Here is a 13,831-nt window from a genome sequence, read left to right as displayed (position 1 = left end):
AGGCCTGGGGAGGTGAGAGGAGAATTTGAACCCGACACATCCGACCCGCTGTGGGCCTCCCGTGCGTGTCCCTCTCGGGTCGGTCCCTGTCTCACTCCTCCCCGCGGGCCTTCCGTTCTTGGTCCGCGGGTGGTTGACGGCCATACCTGGCTCCTCTGGGAGCGTGGCGTCCACCTGGCATGCCTCCTCCGGCCCGGGGGTGAAAGGTGCAGCTGGCACCTGGGTGCCCACCTCCTGCGGCCCGCATTCGGAGGGCGATCGGCTCAGGACAGGACCCAGGAGGCCGGAACAGAACACTTTATGGGGAGGGTGGGAGGACACGGGATCAGGGGCTCCCCGCCAGCTCGGCCTGCGCTGTCCATCCCCTCCCAGCCTCGCTCCCTCCTCCGACCGCTCACCGCGGGCTGGGTGAGGTGGACCCGACACATCCCTCCGCCCAGAAAATGTGCATTTCTCCACCCGCTTCCCTTCACTCCCAGCAGACAGAACCACCCAGGGGGGACGTGGAGGTTCAGGGCCGGAGCAGTGGCTGGGCTTCAGGGGGTGCTGAGACGGGTGTGGAGCGTTCAGAAGGCCCCCGGATGCCCAGGGCCTCAGGGACGCCAGGGGAGGGCCGGGGCCTGACTTAGGGGCAGCTTCCCTTCCAGCATCTTTTAAAACACACTTCTCAGTCCTGACCCCAACACACACACATCACACACCACACAGATCACACACACACACCATGCACATGTACACACACACACCCCATGCACACACCACACACATCACACACCACACAGACCACACACACACCATGCACAAGAACACACACATCACACCCCATGCACACACACCACACACACACCCCACGCACACGTACACACATCACACACCACACACACCATGCACAAGAACACACACATCACACCCCATGCACACACACCACACACACACCCCACGCACACAATGTATGCGTACACAGAGACCACACACACACCACACACACCATACACCCCACACACATCCCACGCACACACACACCATACACACATCCCACACCCTACGCAGAACACACACACACCATGCACACACACACATATCACACATACCACGCACACTGTCTGCAAGTCCTGCCTTTAGTTTTGCACCTGCTGCCTGGCACCCAGAGTCTGGCCTCTTTGCCTGTCAGGGCCCAGGGAAGAAGACGGGAGAGAGGTAAGCATGGTCCAGGGTGCAGCCCTAAGCCCAAGGACCTGAACACGGTGCGAAGAACCAGGTGCCCTATGGAAGCCCCTGCCCAGGATGAGTCTGGCTTGGGGGTGGGAATTAGGGGGCTGATAGGTGAAAGGGGAGGGTCAGGGGAAGGGGTCAAGGATTGAGGCCCAGGGCCCCAAAGAAGGAGGCTGGCCCTCGGGGCAGAAGCCTTTGCACAGGTCCCAGAGTGTTTCCTGTGCCAGGAGGGCAAAGACCTGGGCCCAGCGACCCCTCTCCTCAGCCTCCAGAGCCTTGTGGAGCCGGTAGACACAGGATAGGCCGGTGAGGAGCAGATGTTCAAAATCCCAGGGGCTAAGAGGAGGCCCCTTCCGCAGGTCCTGGAACTGCTGCAGCCGCTGCTCAGCACCCTCCAAGTCACTGGGCACGTGGTGCTGCAGGAGGAGCTCGAGTCGGCGGCCTGGACGTGTGGACGCCAGTTCCTCGTCCTGGATGTGCAGCTGCCCCGTGACATCCAGCTCCAGCCTGGCCCAGAGCAGCTGCAAGGGGAGCTGTGTAAGGAGTGGGCTGAGCTCCGGGGCAGGGTAGGGAGCTGGAGTGGGCCAGGGGAGCATAAGCAGGCAGTAGGCCCCATGCTGGGTTGCCCCCCTCCCCCAGCAAGCCCAGCTTGAGACATCCCCCTTCCCAACTCTGAGTTTAGGGACCTCTGGACACTGCACCCCCACCCCCATGTCCCAAGCTGGAGGAAAGACCTCAAACATCACTTCCGGGGCCTCTGGCTCCTGCAGGCCACCTGCCACGCTGGTGCTGTCCGTGGGCTGCCCTGGGGCAGCAGAGAGAAGTCAGGCCCCTGCCAAGCTCCGTCCTAAACAACCCAGCTTCCCAGAAGTGCCCCTTAGCTGCCTGTGAGAGTGTCTAGGCTTTAGCTGCAAGAGTAGGATTGCCATTCCATTCCCCTCCACCCCCACACTCCCTACACACATACACACATTGACATTTACCACCCCAGGCATAGGTCTTATCCCAAGACCATCATCCCAAACCCAGATACAACCTCAGCAAATGTCCAGAACTCCTTGAACTTCGCAGTTCCCTTGGCCAAGAGCTCCAGGGCAACGGGTCACGAGACACTTTACTTCCCACTCCCCCTCCCTCCCTATCATCTGGTTTACAGTGTAACCTAAAACTGACCTTCCTCGAAGATTGAGGACCCCTTTTGGAAAGAACCCGCTCCCTCCTTACTCCTCAGTAGTGATGGTATGCAAGGCAGGGAGACCAGGCAAGGCAGAATGTCTTGTTACAGCTTCCTTCATCCCACCCCAGGATGCACCCATCCTTGAAATGATTGTTCCAAGCCCAGGGCAGATCAAGGGAAACTGCTTCAGGCATCAACCAGAATAAGCCCAAGCCCAGCTCTGTCCAGGGTCAGCACCTACGTTTATCTCCCTTCACTTCACCTGGGCCTTTCCTGCTCTAGGGGAGGGGCCCACGCCATTAACCTCTGCAGTACATGTCAGCCCACAGTCCCGAGGCCCTGCTAGGCTCAGAACCAACTGTAACTGCTATTAGCCCGCAGCCTTCCTTGGTTCCTACCCATCCCACCCTGAAGCCCTGGTACCTTCGTGACGCTGGGTTGTAGTCAACCCAGGGAGGAGGCAGATGGCTACCATTAGCCAAGCCAGGAACTTAATTTTCCCCGCCATGCCCCACCACGTCCTCCGAGTTCTGCTCTCCCTGGCTGCTCTCTGCTCCTGCATCCGTCTGCCACACACCGTGGCTCCGGCGTTCCACTGCAGGCTGCTCAAGTGTTCCCTGCTTTGCGTGTCAGTCTTCAAAGCAAAACAGGGAGGAGCTGGCTCTGGCTTCCCAAGGCTCTTTCCATCCCGTAGAAATGTGAAATCCTTGGTTGTTGGCAGCAGGAGGCTGTTGCTACCCAGATGGGCCAGATTTTTATTTAATAGAAAAAAGGTGTTGGGTAGCAAACAGCTTGAGCTTGGCCCTCCTAAAAGGTAGGGAAGAGCCCAGGCCATAATACTACCTTACTATTTATCTGTCCTCATACCCAAAACATCCTGCAGATGAGCCCAACTCCTGACGCCCAGTCCCCAGCCCAGCCTCCAGGGAGCCCCTCAGCAGCCAAGAGCATCAGCTGCAAAGCTCAGTCCTACAAAAGCATCCCCGACTGACTGGACAGTGCCGCGGGCAGGCAAAGCCAAGCACTTCCACCTCAGGCACTCGGCCAGACCAGCTGCACAGAGTCCAGACCTGCTCCCGTGGGGAGTCCCATCCCCTGGAAGCTCTGCGGCTCCCGAATGGCATTTGCCTCAGCCCTGGGTCCTCCTTTGCTTGTTTACAACATTCTTGACTCAGGCCAGCCTAGGACAGTGATGGCGAACCTATGACACGCGTGTCAGAGGTGACACACGAACTCATTGTTTTGATTGATTTTTCTTTGTTAAATGGCATTTAAATATATAAAATAAATATCAAAAATATGTCTTTGTTTTACTATGGTTGCAAATATCAAAAAATGTCTGTGACACGGCACCAGAGTTAAGTTAGGGTTTTTCAAAATGCTGACACGCTGAGCTCAAAAGGTTCACCATCACTGGTTTAGGAAGATTCCCTTAGATCAAGCGTGACGGGCTGTCAGGTTGCAGGGTTCAAGACTCAAAAAGGAGCTCATGGAACCCTGTGGATATTTGGATGGAATGAGGGTGGATAGTGGTTTCCTGGTTCCACCCAGGCCCCTGGACACACAAGCTACTGCCAGACATGGGCTTTCTCCAGCAGTTGTTGAGACCCTGCTAGAGGCCATGCCACACCCACCCTGAGGCCTGTGTGCTGTATGAGCTCTGAATTTCAGCTGCAGGTCACCACATCTGTAACTGCACTATTCAGTCCCGTTAAAACAGACTCCCGGTTTGGTAGTCAGCAGGGAAAACTCTTGCCTGCCATCTCCCCTCTCCTGAGTAAAACCTTCATGTTGATAAGCACACAGGAAATGGCAAGTCTAAGTAGGACTTTATTTACACAGACTCAATTAGAGATAAGGCGCTTTCTAGGATCCAGATGCCTTCCCTGGAGTTACTTGGCTTCGGGTTTCTTGTCCCCGGCTTCAAGCTTGAGACTCTCAGGGGGCTGGCGATAGGCAGGGAAAGCCTCCCATGGGCTATTCAGGTCAAACTTGCGGAACTCTTGGGCCAGTTCCACCGGCTCAGCCACCACACGCTTCACTTCATCATCATAGCGTAACTGCAGGAGAAAAAGGCAGGTTTGTGCGCGGAGCCAGGCCTTGTTCCAGCAAGCAGCCCACTCCCCCATGCCAGCCCCTTTACTTCTCTATTCTTGATTCCTGTCCCAGCCTGTTTCAAATCTCCATCCACACCTGTTACTGATTAACCATAGTCCAAAATGCCCTGTCTCATGCCCTGGCATCACCCAGTCAGGCTCACCTGCCCACCATCCCATTATGAGCTCTTTCCGGCAGAACTGAATTTGCTCACCCATCCACACACTTTATAAGAATTTGCCCAGGATTAGAGAGCAAGTCAGTGGCTGAAAAGAGTACACCTAACTGGCAGGCACTCAAGTTCAGGTCTTGGGGCCTTGGCATTATCGGTGTCAAGATGTGAAGCCATCAAAAAAATAAAAGATGTGAGGCAATCAATTTGGCATGGCTTTTCTTGTTATTGGAGGATCAGCTGGATAAGAACAAACAAGTGCTAGGGTTAAGAGGCAGTCCAAATTAGGGGGACAGTAGGGGTGAAAGAAAGGGAGAAGAGAGGGAAGTAACCCTGACCAGAAGTAGCTTGAGCAGGAAAGGGATCCATGCAAAATACTAACAGGAGCATTTGGCACTAAAGAGAAGGGCTGGATTGCCACTACCTTGGTATTTCTAAGTCACTTTGCTACAAAATCACTGGTGTTAACGTACACAATAGAGCATCTCCCTGCTGACAACCAACCTGCAGCACATGGATGGTAAAGCAAAGCACTGACTTCTTATGGTCACACTAGAGGCCCGGTGCATGAAAATTCATGCCCTGGACGGGGGTTCCCTCAGCCTGGCCTGCCCCCTCTCACAGTCCAAGAGCCCTTGGGTGGGAGGCGATCAGGGGAAGGCACCGCCTCATCACACCCCTGCTGCTGCCACTGCCGGCAGTGCAAGCCTCAGCCGGCCCTGGGCGGCTGGGGGGCTGAGGGGACTAGGGGACTCCAGAGGCAGGTGTGCAGAGTGGCCGGGCTCTCCTGGGGGTGCGCCCGGCCTTGCTGGGAGACTGCTGCCCCTGCGGGCCTGAGGGGACTGGGAACCACCATCTTGTGCCTGTGGGTGCTGCCATCTTTGAGGGTGGGGCAGTCAATTAGCATATTCCCTCCTTATTGGCTATGGGCGCCACCATCTTTGCAACAGTGTGAGGGCCAATTAGCATATTCCCTCTTGATTAGATAGGATGTTACTGGTCCTGCCTCTGGCCATTCTCAAAGGCTGAATATTCAGTGTCTTCCCTGCCAGCTTCCTTCTCAGAGATCCAGGGTAGGGTAAAATGACATTCCACTTTCAGATCTTGGGGACAGACTCTGTGTTCTCAAGGCTGCCCTGATCATTCAAATGATTACTACAATAATGGCTAGTATCAACTGAGCATTTATAGTACACCAGGTATTACACATACATCATTTAGAACACTGCAAATCTTATTGGTTAAGTACTATTATTGTTCCCAATTCACAGATGAGTAAAACTGTCATAGAGAAATTTGTAACTTGCCCCAAATTATAAAAGTGGAGCTAGGATTTGAATCCAGAGCCAATGCTCTTAAACCACCACAATCCACAAACCGTATTTCCTGCCATGCCCAAGATCCCCCAGGTTCCCTGCCAGTCCTTCCCTGAGGCTGCTATCACAGTTCCAAGGCTCCTACCTCAACGTAGCCAGACAGCGGGAAGTCTTTCCGGAAAGGATGTCCCTCAAAGCCATAGTCTGTCAGGATCCTTCTTAGGTCAGGGTGGTTAGCAAAGAAGACTCCAAACATGTCCCAGATCTAGAAAAAAGAGGCCCTCGGGCAACCAGTCCATCATGGCCAACATGGGGGTAAGGGGCTGTGCTGCCCACAGTAGTTCCAACCAATTCTGCAACTCTGGCTCAGAAGCACGGTCCGCCATGCCCAGTAACTCACCTCCCTCTCATACCAGTTTGCTGCCTTATGCACAGAGACGGAGGACTCAATGGGTGTCAGCTCATCTGTATAGGTCTTCACACGGATGCGGGAGTTGAAGCGCAGAGACAGCAGGTTGTAAACAATCTAGGGAGAACAGAGGAAATGGAGGACCAAGATGGCCACAAGCTGAAGTCCCTGAGGGGGAATATCAATGACGACACAAGGTGAATTAGATAAGTCTGCCTTCTATCCTGAAGCTCAAAACCTCAAGATCCTGCTGTACAAAGGCCTAAGCCACACTAACATGTAGTTGCTCAGCAGTCGGCATACTTGTCTTTGTTCTTGCTATTCCCTTTGTCTAGGACAGTGATGGCGAACCTTTTGAGCTCGGCGTGTCAGCATTTTGAAAAACCCTAACTTAACTCTGGTGCCATGTCACATATAGACATTTTTTGATATTTGCAACCATAGTAAAACAAAGATTTATATTTTTGATATTTATTTTATATATTTAAATGCCATTTAACAAAAATCAACCAAAAAAATGAGTTCGCGTGTCACCTATGACACGCGTGTCATAGGCTCGCCATCACTGGTCTAGGATGTCTCCAAACCACATCTCCCCCAATCCCAATCCTCACTGGACTAATTCCTAGTCTTCTGGTCATCCATTAAGACCCAGCACAAACATTCTCTCTCCCTTCAAAGAAGCCTCCAGACAGGGCTAAGTGGTTCTCCTTCATTATTATAGCACATCCTTAACATACCATGTGCCATATGTTATTACACTAAGCTGTTTATGTATCCTTCCTAACTAGAGTTTGAGGGACTCCTGGAAGGCAGTTATTGGGTGTTATTTCTCTATCCCAGGATCTGGCAAATAGTATATTATCAGTAAATGTCAATAGTTAAATACATTGAAACTTGTGTGCTAGCAATCTACCTGTACTATCTCATTAAATCCTCACAATCACCCTGAGTTAGGGACAATTTTATACTTATTCTGCCCAAAAGAAAATGAAAAGTCAAAAAAAGATTAAACAAAATATTCACACAGTGTATAAATGGCAGAGCCAGGATTTACACTCGAGGCCTGCCTGATTCTGAGGCTCTAGTTTAACTGTTTTGTTAAGCTGTTTGACCCAACTAAAATTAAGAAGGCAATGGTTCCTACTGGCAACTCTTAGTCTAAAAGTGTTCTGTTCCCTTTCCTTCCTTTACCCCCAAAAACCGTTCTCAAACCTCCTGACTGACCTCAAAACGGTTCTGCCGGGTTGGGACGTCCACTGCTGTCAAGTCAGCCAAGGATTTGAACTGAGCATTGGTGTGATCCCTGAGGAAAGTCAGCACTGGAACAACTCCATCAGGGTGGATACAGATCTCTAACTCATTAAAGCAGGACACCTGCAGACATGGACCAGGAGGTAGAGACAACACAGAGCTACCAAGGGAGCAACTAACTTCAGCTGATTCTCTGATTTAAGGCAGAGAAAGAAACCTGAGTTGGGATGGAGGAATCTGTGGGGCTTTTTAAAAAATATGTTTTTCTTGATTCTAGAGAGGGGAAGGGACAGGATTTTAAAGCGAAACAATTGATGAGAGAGAAACATCAATCGTTTGCCTCCTGCACAGCCCTACTGGGGATCAATCCTGCAATCCAGGCATATGCCCTGACCAGGAATTGAAGCAGTGACCTCTTGGTTCATGGGTTGATGCTCAACCACTGAGCCACACTGGCTGGGCAGAATCTGTGGGTTTTGATTCCAGGCTGCCCACTCCCACATGACCTGAGAATATGGTGCTTTCTTGACCCCGGCCAAACAACAGTACTGAACATTACCTGAACTTGTTGGATATACTTGGGCAGGATTTCAGCCACATACTCTCCAAAAGCTGAGAGCTGTTTGTGGGCCACATCATTCCGTGGTCTTACAGTGGCTGAAAGGAGAAGGCATATTTAACAAACAAATGGCAAAGACAGCAACCAGCCCTGCATCCAATCCAGTCTGGGCTTATAAGAGGCTCCCTGTGGAACTCTGAGAAAGGTGAGGATGGAGGGAATAGGAAGTGATGAAACCTTAGGGGAAATGCCACCTACACAGTCCGCAAAGACTCGCCTATTGAAGCTGGCATGTTTGCCTCTTCTCAAAACTACTCCATGGTTCTTCCCTTCATAAAGCCCGCATTTCTGTTAAAGCAACATATGTCTCCGCTCTCTTACCAGACTCCATAAGGGTGGGAGCCAGAACGTTTGCTCCTGTGCATCTCCTTAGCACCTGGCTCATAGCAGGCTCTCAAGGAAGAACTTCAGGGCTTACGAGCTCTCACAGACTCTCCAGTTGAACCTTATTTTTTTGTGCATAGATGAAGCAACTGAGACCCAAAACGGGGGAAATGCCAGGTCTCCTGACTCACAGTTGGCTTATATTGTCTATAACGTATCTCTATACAGTCATTCATGCAACCTAATCACTGAACACCCAAACAGCATAAACTGCAGGGTAATGGCTATTTGTTCTCTGCCTCTGGCAGCAAGCAGGCCTGCTCTGTCACTCAATAGTGTTGTAACCCTGAGCAAGTTATTTCTCTGAACTGTTTCCAGCCTGATTCATAGTTTGAAAATACTATCTACCTCATGAGATTGTTGTGAGGACTTTAAGACCATTCATAAAAACACTTCCCAGGTGCCTGGCACACAATAAGCACTCAATGTGAGCTACTATGACAACAGGCTCTATATTGGGCTCAAAGGCCCAAATATTATGTTTCCTGCTCTCAAACAGCTGGCAGTTTAATCAGAACAAGAGAATCACGGAAGTGGACGAGGAGGCAATCATGGACATAACAGAGAGGGCCCGATTCGGCCTGCAGAGTGAGGATCGTAGCAGTCAGCTCTCCAAGGACATGTAGACTTGCCAGGCCGCAGGGAAGGGCATCCCAGAGCAAGGACAAACATGACGAAGGGAATGAGGAGCCCCCGCCCGTAGTCCCGAGAAGGGCCGGGCCGCACATACTCACGGCGCTTGTCGGCCGCAGCGCTTTCCCTCCTCACTGGCAGCAACAGCGCGGAGGGTCGTCCAACCCCTGCACGGGGAGATAAAAGGCACAGGAGCGCAGGGTGAGGCCTGGGGGGCTCCCTGCGCTGGTCGCCCGCCCTCCTGCCCCGAGCCTCATCCGGTCATCCCCTGCTCACCCCTGGGAAGCGCCACGGCCCCCACGAGCCCTCGACACCAGGCCCTAGCGGCGGCCGCCATGATCCCCAGATGCAGACCAAGCAGCAAAGGCAAGACCTACAGGACCAGGACACGGAGCCACAAGGGCACGGACCGGAAGCGGAAGTGTGCCTTATATTTTCTTCCGGGCGGACGCCGGGCCAAAAGCAGAGGTTCCGGGATCCGGGCTTCCGAATGATAGGAAGGGAAGCAGGTGAGAAAACAGGGCAAGCTGGTGGGAAAACCGTGAGGTGAACGTGGCCCTAGCTTAGTGTGGCAGAATCTGGAAAGAAGGCGAGGACCCTCAAGAATCGGAACGGTGAGAGGAGGGGAAGGGGCGGGGTTCTGGGTTCCACATTCCACACCCCTTCTCCGCTTCCTTAGCTAAGCTTTTGACGGGGCTGGCGGGCCTGGGGGCGGCGGGGCGGAGGACAGAGGACGGTTTCCCCGGCGACCGTTTCCCGTGCCCAGGCCGACTCCAGGTGGAGCGGCGACACTGCACCTGGCAATGGGCCTCCTTGTGCCCTGGGCTTGGGACGACTGGCTCTGTCTGAGTTCTGGGACGGAGCCTTGGGGAGTGATTACGGCGAACTGAGAAATGCGAGAGGGAAACTCAGAAAAGAGCAGATGTGGGGCTGACAGATGTCCCCGCCAAGCCTCATAGTGGAAGGCCTGGAATACATGCGAGCGCCGGGGGAGGGAGAGCGTCTATCTGGACACAAGGATTTGGGGGGTGTTTTTTGCCTGGTTCTACTCTCCAGAACCTCGCTAGTTTTATACCCAGTAGTTATTTGGTTTGAAGGCTCTTTGCCAGGTTTTTAAGATAATTGGCTTACTCCAACCACTTGTTTTCATGCCTTGACCAAAAATTCCAGGCCTTTTGTTACATCACGGAAAGGAAACACCCATAGTAAGAAATTGTATTGATTTTAGTAGGTTTGGGGTGCCATTGCAGAATGAACCCAGCTGTAGTTGAAGGAGATCATCAGAGATGTTATTGGCCGGGCCAGAATTAAGGACAATCTGGGCCCACTTTGTTAACAATCGCTTTTTCCTTCTCCCTCTGAATTGCACCATTTGATTCATGGACTCTGGCTGTGGATTCCTGGTTATTGAGGGTGGTGTCACTTTGCAGACAACTGGCAGAGAGAGAAGTTGGCTACCATGGAATCACCCGAGGAGCCTGGAGCATTCATGGATGAGAACTACTTTGTGAACTACACTTTCAAAGATCGGTCACACTCAGGCCGTGTGGCTCAGGGCATCATGAAGCTGTGTCTGGAGGAAGAGCTGTTTGCTGACGTCACCATTTCAGTGGAAGGCCGGGAGTTTCAGCTCCACCGGCTGGTCCTCTCAGCTCAAAGCTGCTTCTTCCGGTCCATGTTCACTTCCAACCTGAAGGAGGCCCACAACCGGGTGATTGTGCTGCAGGATGTCAGTGAGTCTGTTTTCCAGCTCCTGGTTGATTATATCTACCATGGGACTGTGAAACTTAGAGCTGATGAGCTGCAGGAAATTTATGAGGTGTCAGATATGTATCAGCTGACAGCTCTCTTTGAGGAATGTTCTCGGTTTTTGGCCCGCACAGTGCAGGTGGGGAACTGCCTTCAGGTGATGTGGCTGGCAGATCGGCACAGTGATCCTGAGCTCTACACTGCTGCCAAGCACTGTGCCAAGGCCCACCTAGCCCAGCTGCAGGACACAGAGGAATTTCTCCACTTGCCCCACCACCTACTCACCGATATCATCTCCGGTAAGTTGAGGGAGGGGGCATATCATACCCAGTGCATGTTCTAGTTCAAGAGAAAGAAACCCTACCATCAGGCTTCCTGGTGTTAGTTTACGGTATTGGTGGGAATTTAGGTATCTTCTGAAGGAAATTGAGTTGAGATTTAGTGTAGCTGCTGTCAGAGACAGAGTCTCTTTTGAGGAAGATTCCAGGAAAAGAAAAGCAGAAGGTAGTGAAGTATTTGTATGTATACTCTAATCTCCCCTGTGCATAGGTGTTCTTTTTTCCATTTCTGTTTTTTGCTTATTTTAAATATATTTTTATTGATTTCAGAGAGGGAGAGGGAGAGATATAGAAACATCAATGATAAAAATCATTGATTGGCTGCCTCCTGCACGCCCCCTACAACCCGGGTATGTTCTCTTGATTGGAATCGAACCTGGGACCCTCCAGTCCACAGGCCAACGCTGTATCCACTGATCCAAACCAGCTAGGGCCATAGGTGTTCTTATCTATCCTGCACTCTGCATGTACCTGTTACCTAAGTAAATTTATGATGAATGATGGATAAGTCAAGATACCTAAAAAAAAAAACTTTTTAAAAAATATATCTTTATTGATTTTAGAAAGGAAGGGAGAGGGAGAGATAGGAACATCGATGAGAGAGAATTATTGATTGGCTGCCTCCTGCACACACACCCCCCGCCCCCCCCGGGGGATCAAGCCCACAACCTGGGCATGTGCTCTGACTGGAAATCAAACCATGACATCCTGGTTCATAGGTTGACATGCAACACTGAGCCATGCCGGCTGGGCCCTAAAAAATATTTTAAGTGATTGGCCAAGTTTAGGTTACAATCCTGATACTGCAAGTGAGATATACACATTCTTTAGGTGTGAGTTCTGCCGCCCATTAGATTGCTTCTGTGGCAAATGGGAGTATATCAAACCACCCATTTTTGATTAAAAGGCAATTTGAGATTTTCTCATACATGTACACATACATACATGGTGGTAGTCTAACAAAGTGATTCATATATTTAAAGTCCCTGGCTCTAGATCTCCCTTTTGGATTGTCAGAGTGCCATTGACCATGCCTTTCCTTTGGGTCTCAACAGATGGAGTTCCGTGTTCCCAGAACCCAACAGAGGCAATAGAAGCCTGGATCAATTTTAATAAAGAGGAAAGAGAGTCTTTTGCAGAGTCACTCAAGAGTAGCTTGAAGGTAAGGCAGATTTCTTTGGATTGGGACACTATACTAGCCATGTATTACACCCGTCAATTGGGCTGGCCATTTTGATGGTGATTGTCTCTGGCTTGAAGCTGATAGGAGCTGGGGGAGAAGGATATGTGTGCCTCTGAGCTCCAAAGCTCCTTGATGGAACTACTTTCATCACCGCATTAAGAATCCTAAGCACCCTTTGTCTGAATCACCAGCTCATGATAGTTTTAAGAAGCTGAGAGGATGAGTGCAACAGATTCTCCGCCCCGGCATAAAATGCCTGAAAAGTGATTGGAGGAGAGTCAGGGTGACACACAGAAACCGGAGGGGAGCAGGCTAGAGCAAAATACAAGTGTGTGGCCTAAGACCTTAAAGCATTGCGTCTAAGCTGAGCCTTAGCCTAGAATCGGTAGATACCACTTATAATTTTAATTTTTCCAATAGGAAATTGGGGAGAATGTGCACATTTATCTCATCGGGAAAGAGCCATCTCGTACCCACTCATTGGCTGTGTCCTTGCATTGTGCTGAAGATGACTCCATCAGTGTACGTGGCCAAAACAGTTTGTGCCACCAGATCACTGCAGCCTGCAAGCATGGTGGCGACTTGTACGTGGTAGGAGGGTCCATCCCACGGCGCATGTGGAAGTGTAACAACGCCACTGTGGACTGGGAGTGGTGTGCGCCCTTACCCCGGGACCGGCTCCAGCACACCATGGTGTCTGTGCCCGCTAGAGATGCTATATATTCACTGGGTGGCAAGACACTGCAGGATACCCTCTCCAATGCAGTTATCTATTACCAGGTAGATTATAACATCTGGATAGAGACAACACAGCTAGAGGTGGCTGTGTCAGGGGCTGCTGGAGCCAATCTCAACGGGATCATCTACTTACTCGGGGGGGAGGAGAATGACCTGGACTTCTTTACCAAACCTTCCCGACTCATCCAGTGCTTTGACACGGAGACAGACAAGTGCTACATGAAGCCCTATGTGCTGCCCTTTGCCGGCCGCATGCATGCCGCCGTGCATAAGGACCTGGTGTTCATCGTGGCTGAAGGGGACGCCCTGGTCTGCTACAATCCCCTGCTAGACAGCTTTACCCGGCTTTGCCTTCCTGAGGCCTGGAGCTCCACTCCACCCCTCTGGAAGATCGCTAGCTGTAATGGGAGCATTTATGTTTTTCGGGATCGATATAAAAAGGGGGATGCCAACACCTACAAGCTGGACCCTGCCACTTCCACTGTCACAGTCACCAGAGGCATTAAGGTGCTGCTCACCAATCTGCAGTTTGTGTTGGCGGGCAGCGGGG

General features: G+C 51.5%; 3 protein-coding genes across 5 annotated transcripts in view; 1 reads left to right on the top strand and 2 right to left on the bottom strand.

Annotated features, from left to right (window-relative positions):
* Positions 1 to 1,046: 1,046 nt before the first annotated feature.
* On the bottom strand, positions 1,047 to 3,280 carry FAM180B (family with sequence similarity 180 member B). Of its 2 annotated transcripts, XM_006772313.2 has the most exons (3): positions 2,813 to 3,280; positions 1,947 to 2,017; positions 1,047 to 1,733 (listed from the first exon to the last, which is right to left on the bottom strand). In XM_006772313.2, exons 1-3 carry the CDS (start codon positions 3,222 to 3,224, stop codon positions 1,338 to 1,340), a joined length of 879 nt encoding a protein of 292 aa, XP_006772376.1. In that variant the 5' UTR covers positions 3,225 to 3,280; the 3' UTR covers positions 1,047 to 1,337. The 2 variants fall into 2 exon arrangements, with proteins under 2 accessions (XP_006772376.1, XP_015425040.1); XM_015569554.1 differs by having other exon boundaries at positions 1,047 to 2,017.
* Positions 3,281 to 4,199: 919 nt separating this feature from the next.
* Positions 4,200 to 9,693, bottom strand: NDUFS3 (NADH:ubiquinone oxidoreductase core subunit S3). The gene is made up of 7 exons (XM_006772310.2): positions 9,550 to 9,693; positions 9,375 to 9,440; positions 8,197 to 8,294; positions 7,611 to 7,760; positions 6,375 to 6,500; positions 6,120 to 6,239; positions 4,200 to 4,449 (listed from the first exon to the last, which is right to left on the bottom strand). Exons 1-7 carry the CDS (start codon positions 9,608 to 9,610, stop codon positions 4,282 to 4,284), a joined length of 789 nt encoding a protein of 262 aa, XP_006772373.1. The 5' UTR covers positions 9,611 to 9,693; the 3' UTR covers positions 4,200 to 4,281.
* Positions 9,694 to 9,730: 37 nt separating this feature from the next.
* The window catches only part of KBTBD4 (kelch repeat and BTB (POZ) domain containing 4), a 4,821-nt gene continuing 720 nt past the window's right edge, over positions 9,731 to 13,831 (top strand). The window contains exons 1-4 of one of the 2 annotated variants that reach the window (XM_006772312.2): positions 9,731 to 9,887; positions 10,704 to 11,321; positions 12,416 to 12,522; positions 12,964 to 13,831. The exon at positions 12,964 to 13,831 is cut by the window's right edge and continues 720 nt beyond it. In XM_006772312.2, coding sequence (XP_006772375.1) covers positions 10,733 to 11,321; positions 12,416 to 12,522; positions 12,964 to 13,831 — 1,564 coding nt within the window. In that variant the 5' untranslated portion in view covers positions 9,731 to 9,887; positions 10,704 to 10,732. Of the gene's footprint in view, positions 9,888 to 10,660; positions 11,322 to 12,415; positions 12,523 to 12,963 lie in introns of those variants that run through there. The other variant, XM_015569553.1, reaches the window with a different exon arrangement.

Source organism: Myotis davidii, unplaced genomic scaffold (genome assembly GCF_000327345.1).
Source record: "Myotis davidii unplaced genomic scaffold, ASM32734v1 scaffold265, whole genome shotgun sequence".
Lineage (NCBI taxonomy): Eukaryota > Metazoa > Chordata > Mammalia > Chiroptera > Vespertilionidae > Myotis > Myotis davidii.
Note: the sequence above shows the minus strand (reverse complement) of the source record. Positions and strands in the feature narration are given on the sequence as shown.

Excerpts from the sequence above, each read along its gene's own strand:
- FAM180B (XM_015569554.1), bottom strand. The coding sequence starts at position 3,224 with ATGGCCTGGGCTCTTCCCTACCTTTTAGGAGGGCCAAGCTCAAGCTGT. Across the intron at positions 2,018-2,812 it reads TACAACCCAGCGTCACGAAG|GGCAGCCCACGGACAGCACC; the intron begins GTACCAGGGCTT and ends CTGCTGCCCCAG.
- NDUFS3 (XM_006772310.2), bottom strand. The coding sequence starts at position 9,610 with ATGGCGGCCGCCGCTAGGGCCTGGTGTCGAGGGCTCGTGGGGGCCGTG. Across the intron at positions 8,295-9,374 it reads CGCTGCGGCCGACAAGCGCC|CCACTGTAAGACCACGGAAT; the intron begins GTGAGTATGTGC and ends TTCTCCTTTCAG. Across the intron at positions 4,450-6,119 it reads CGCTGTCTGGCTACGTTGAG|TTACGCTATGATGATGAAGT; the intron begins GTAGGAGCCTTG and ends TTTCTCCTGCAG.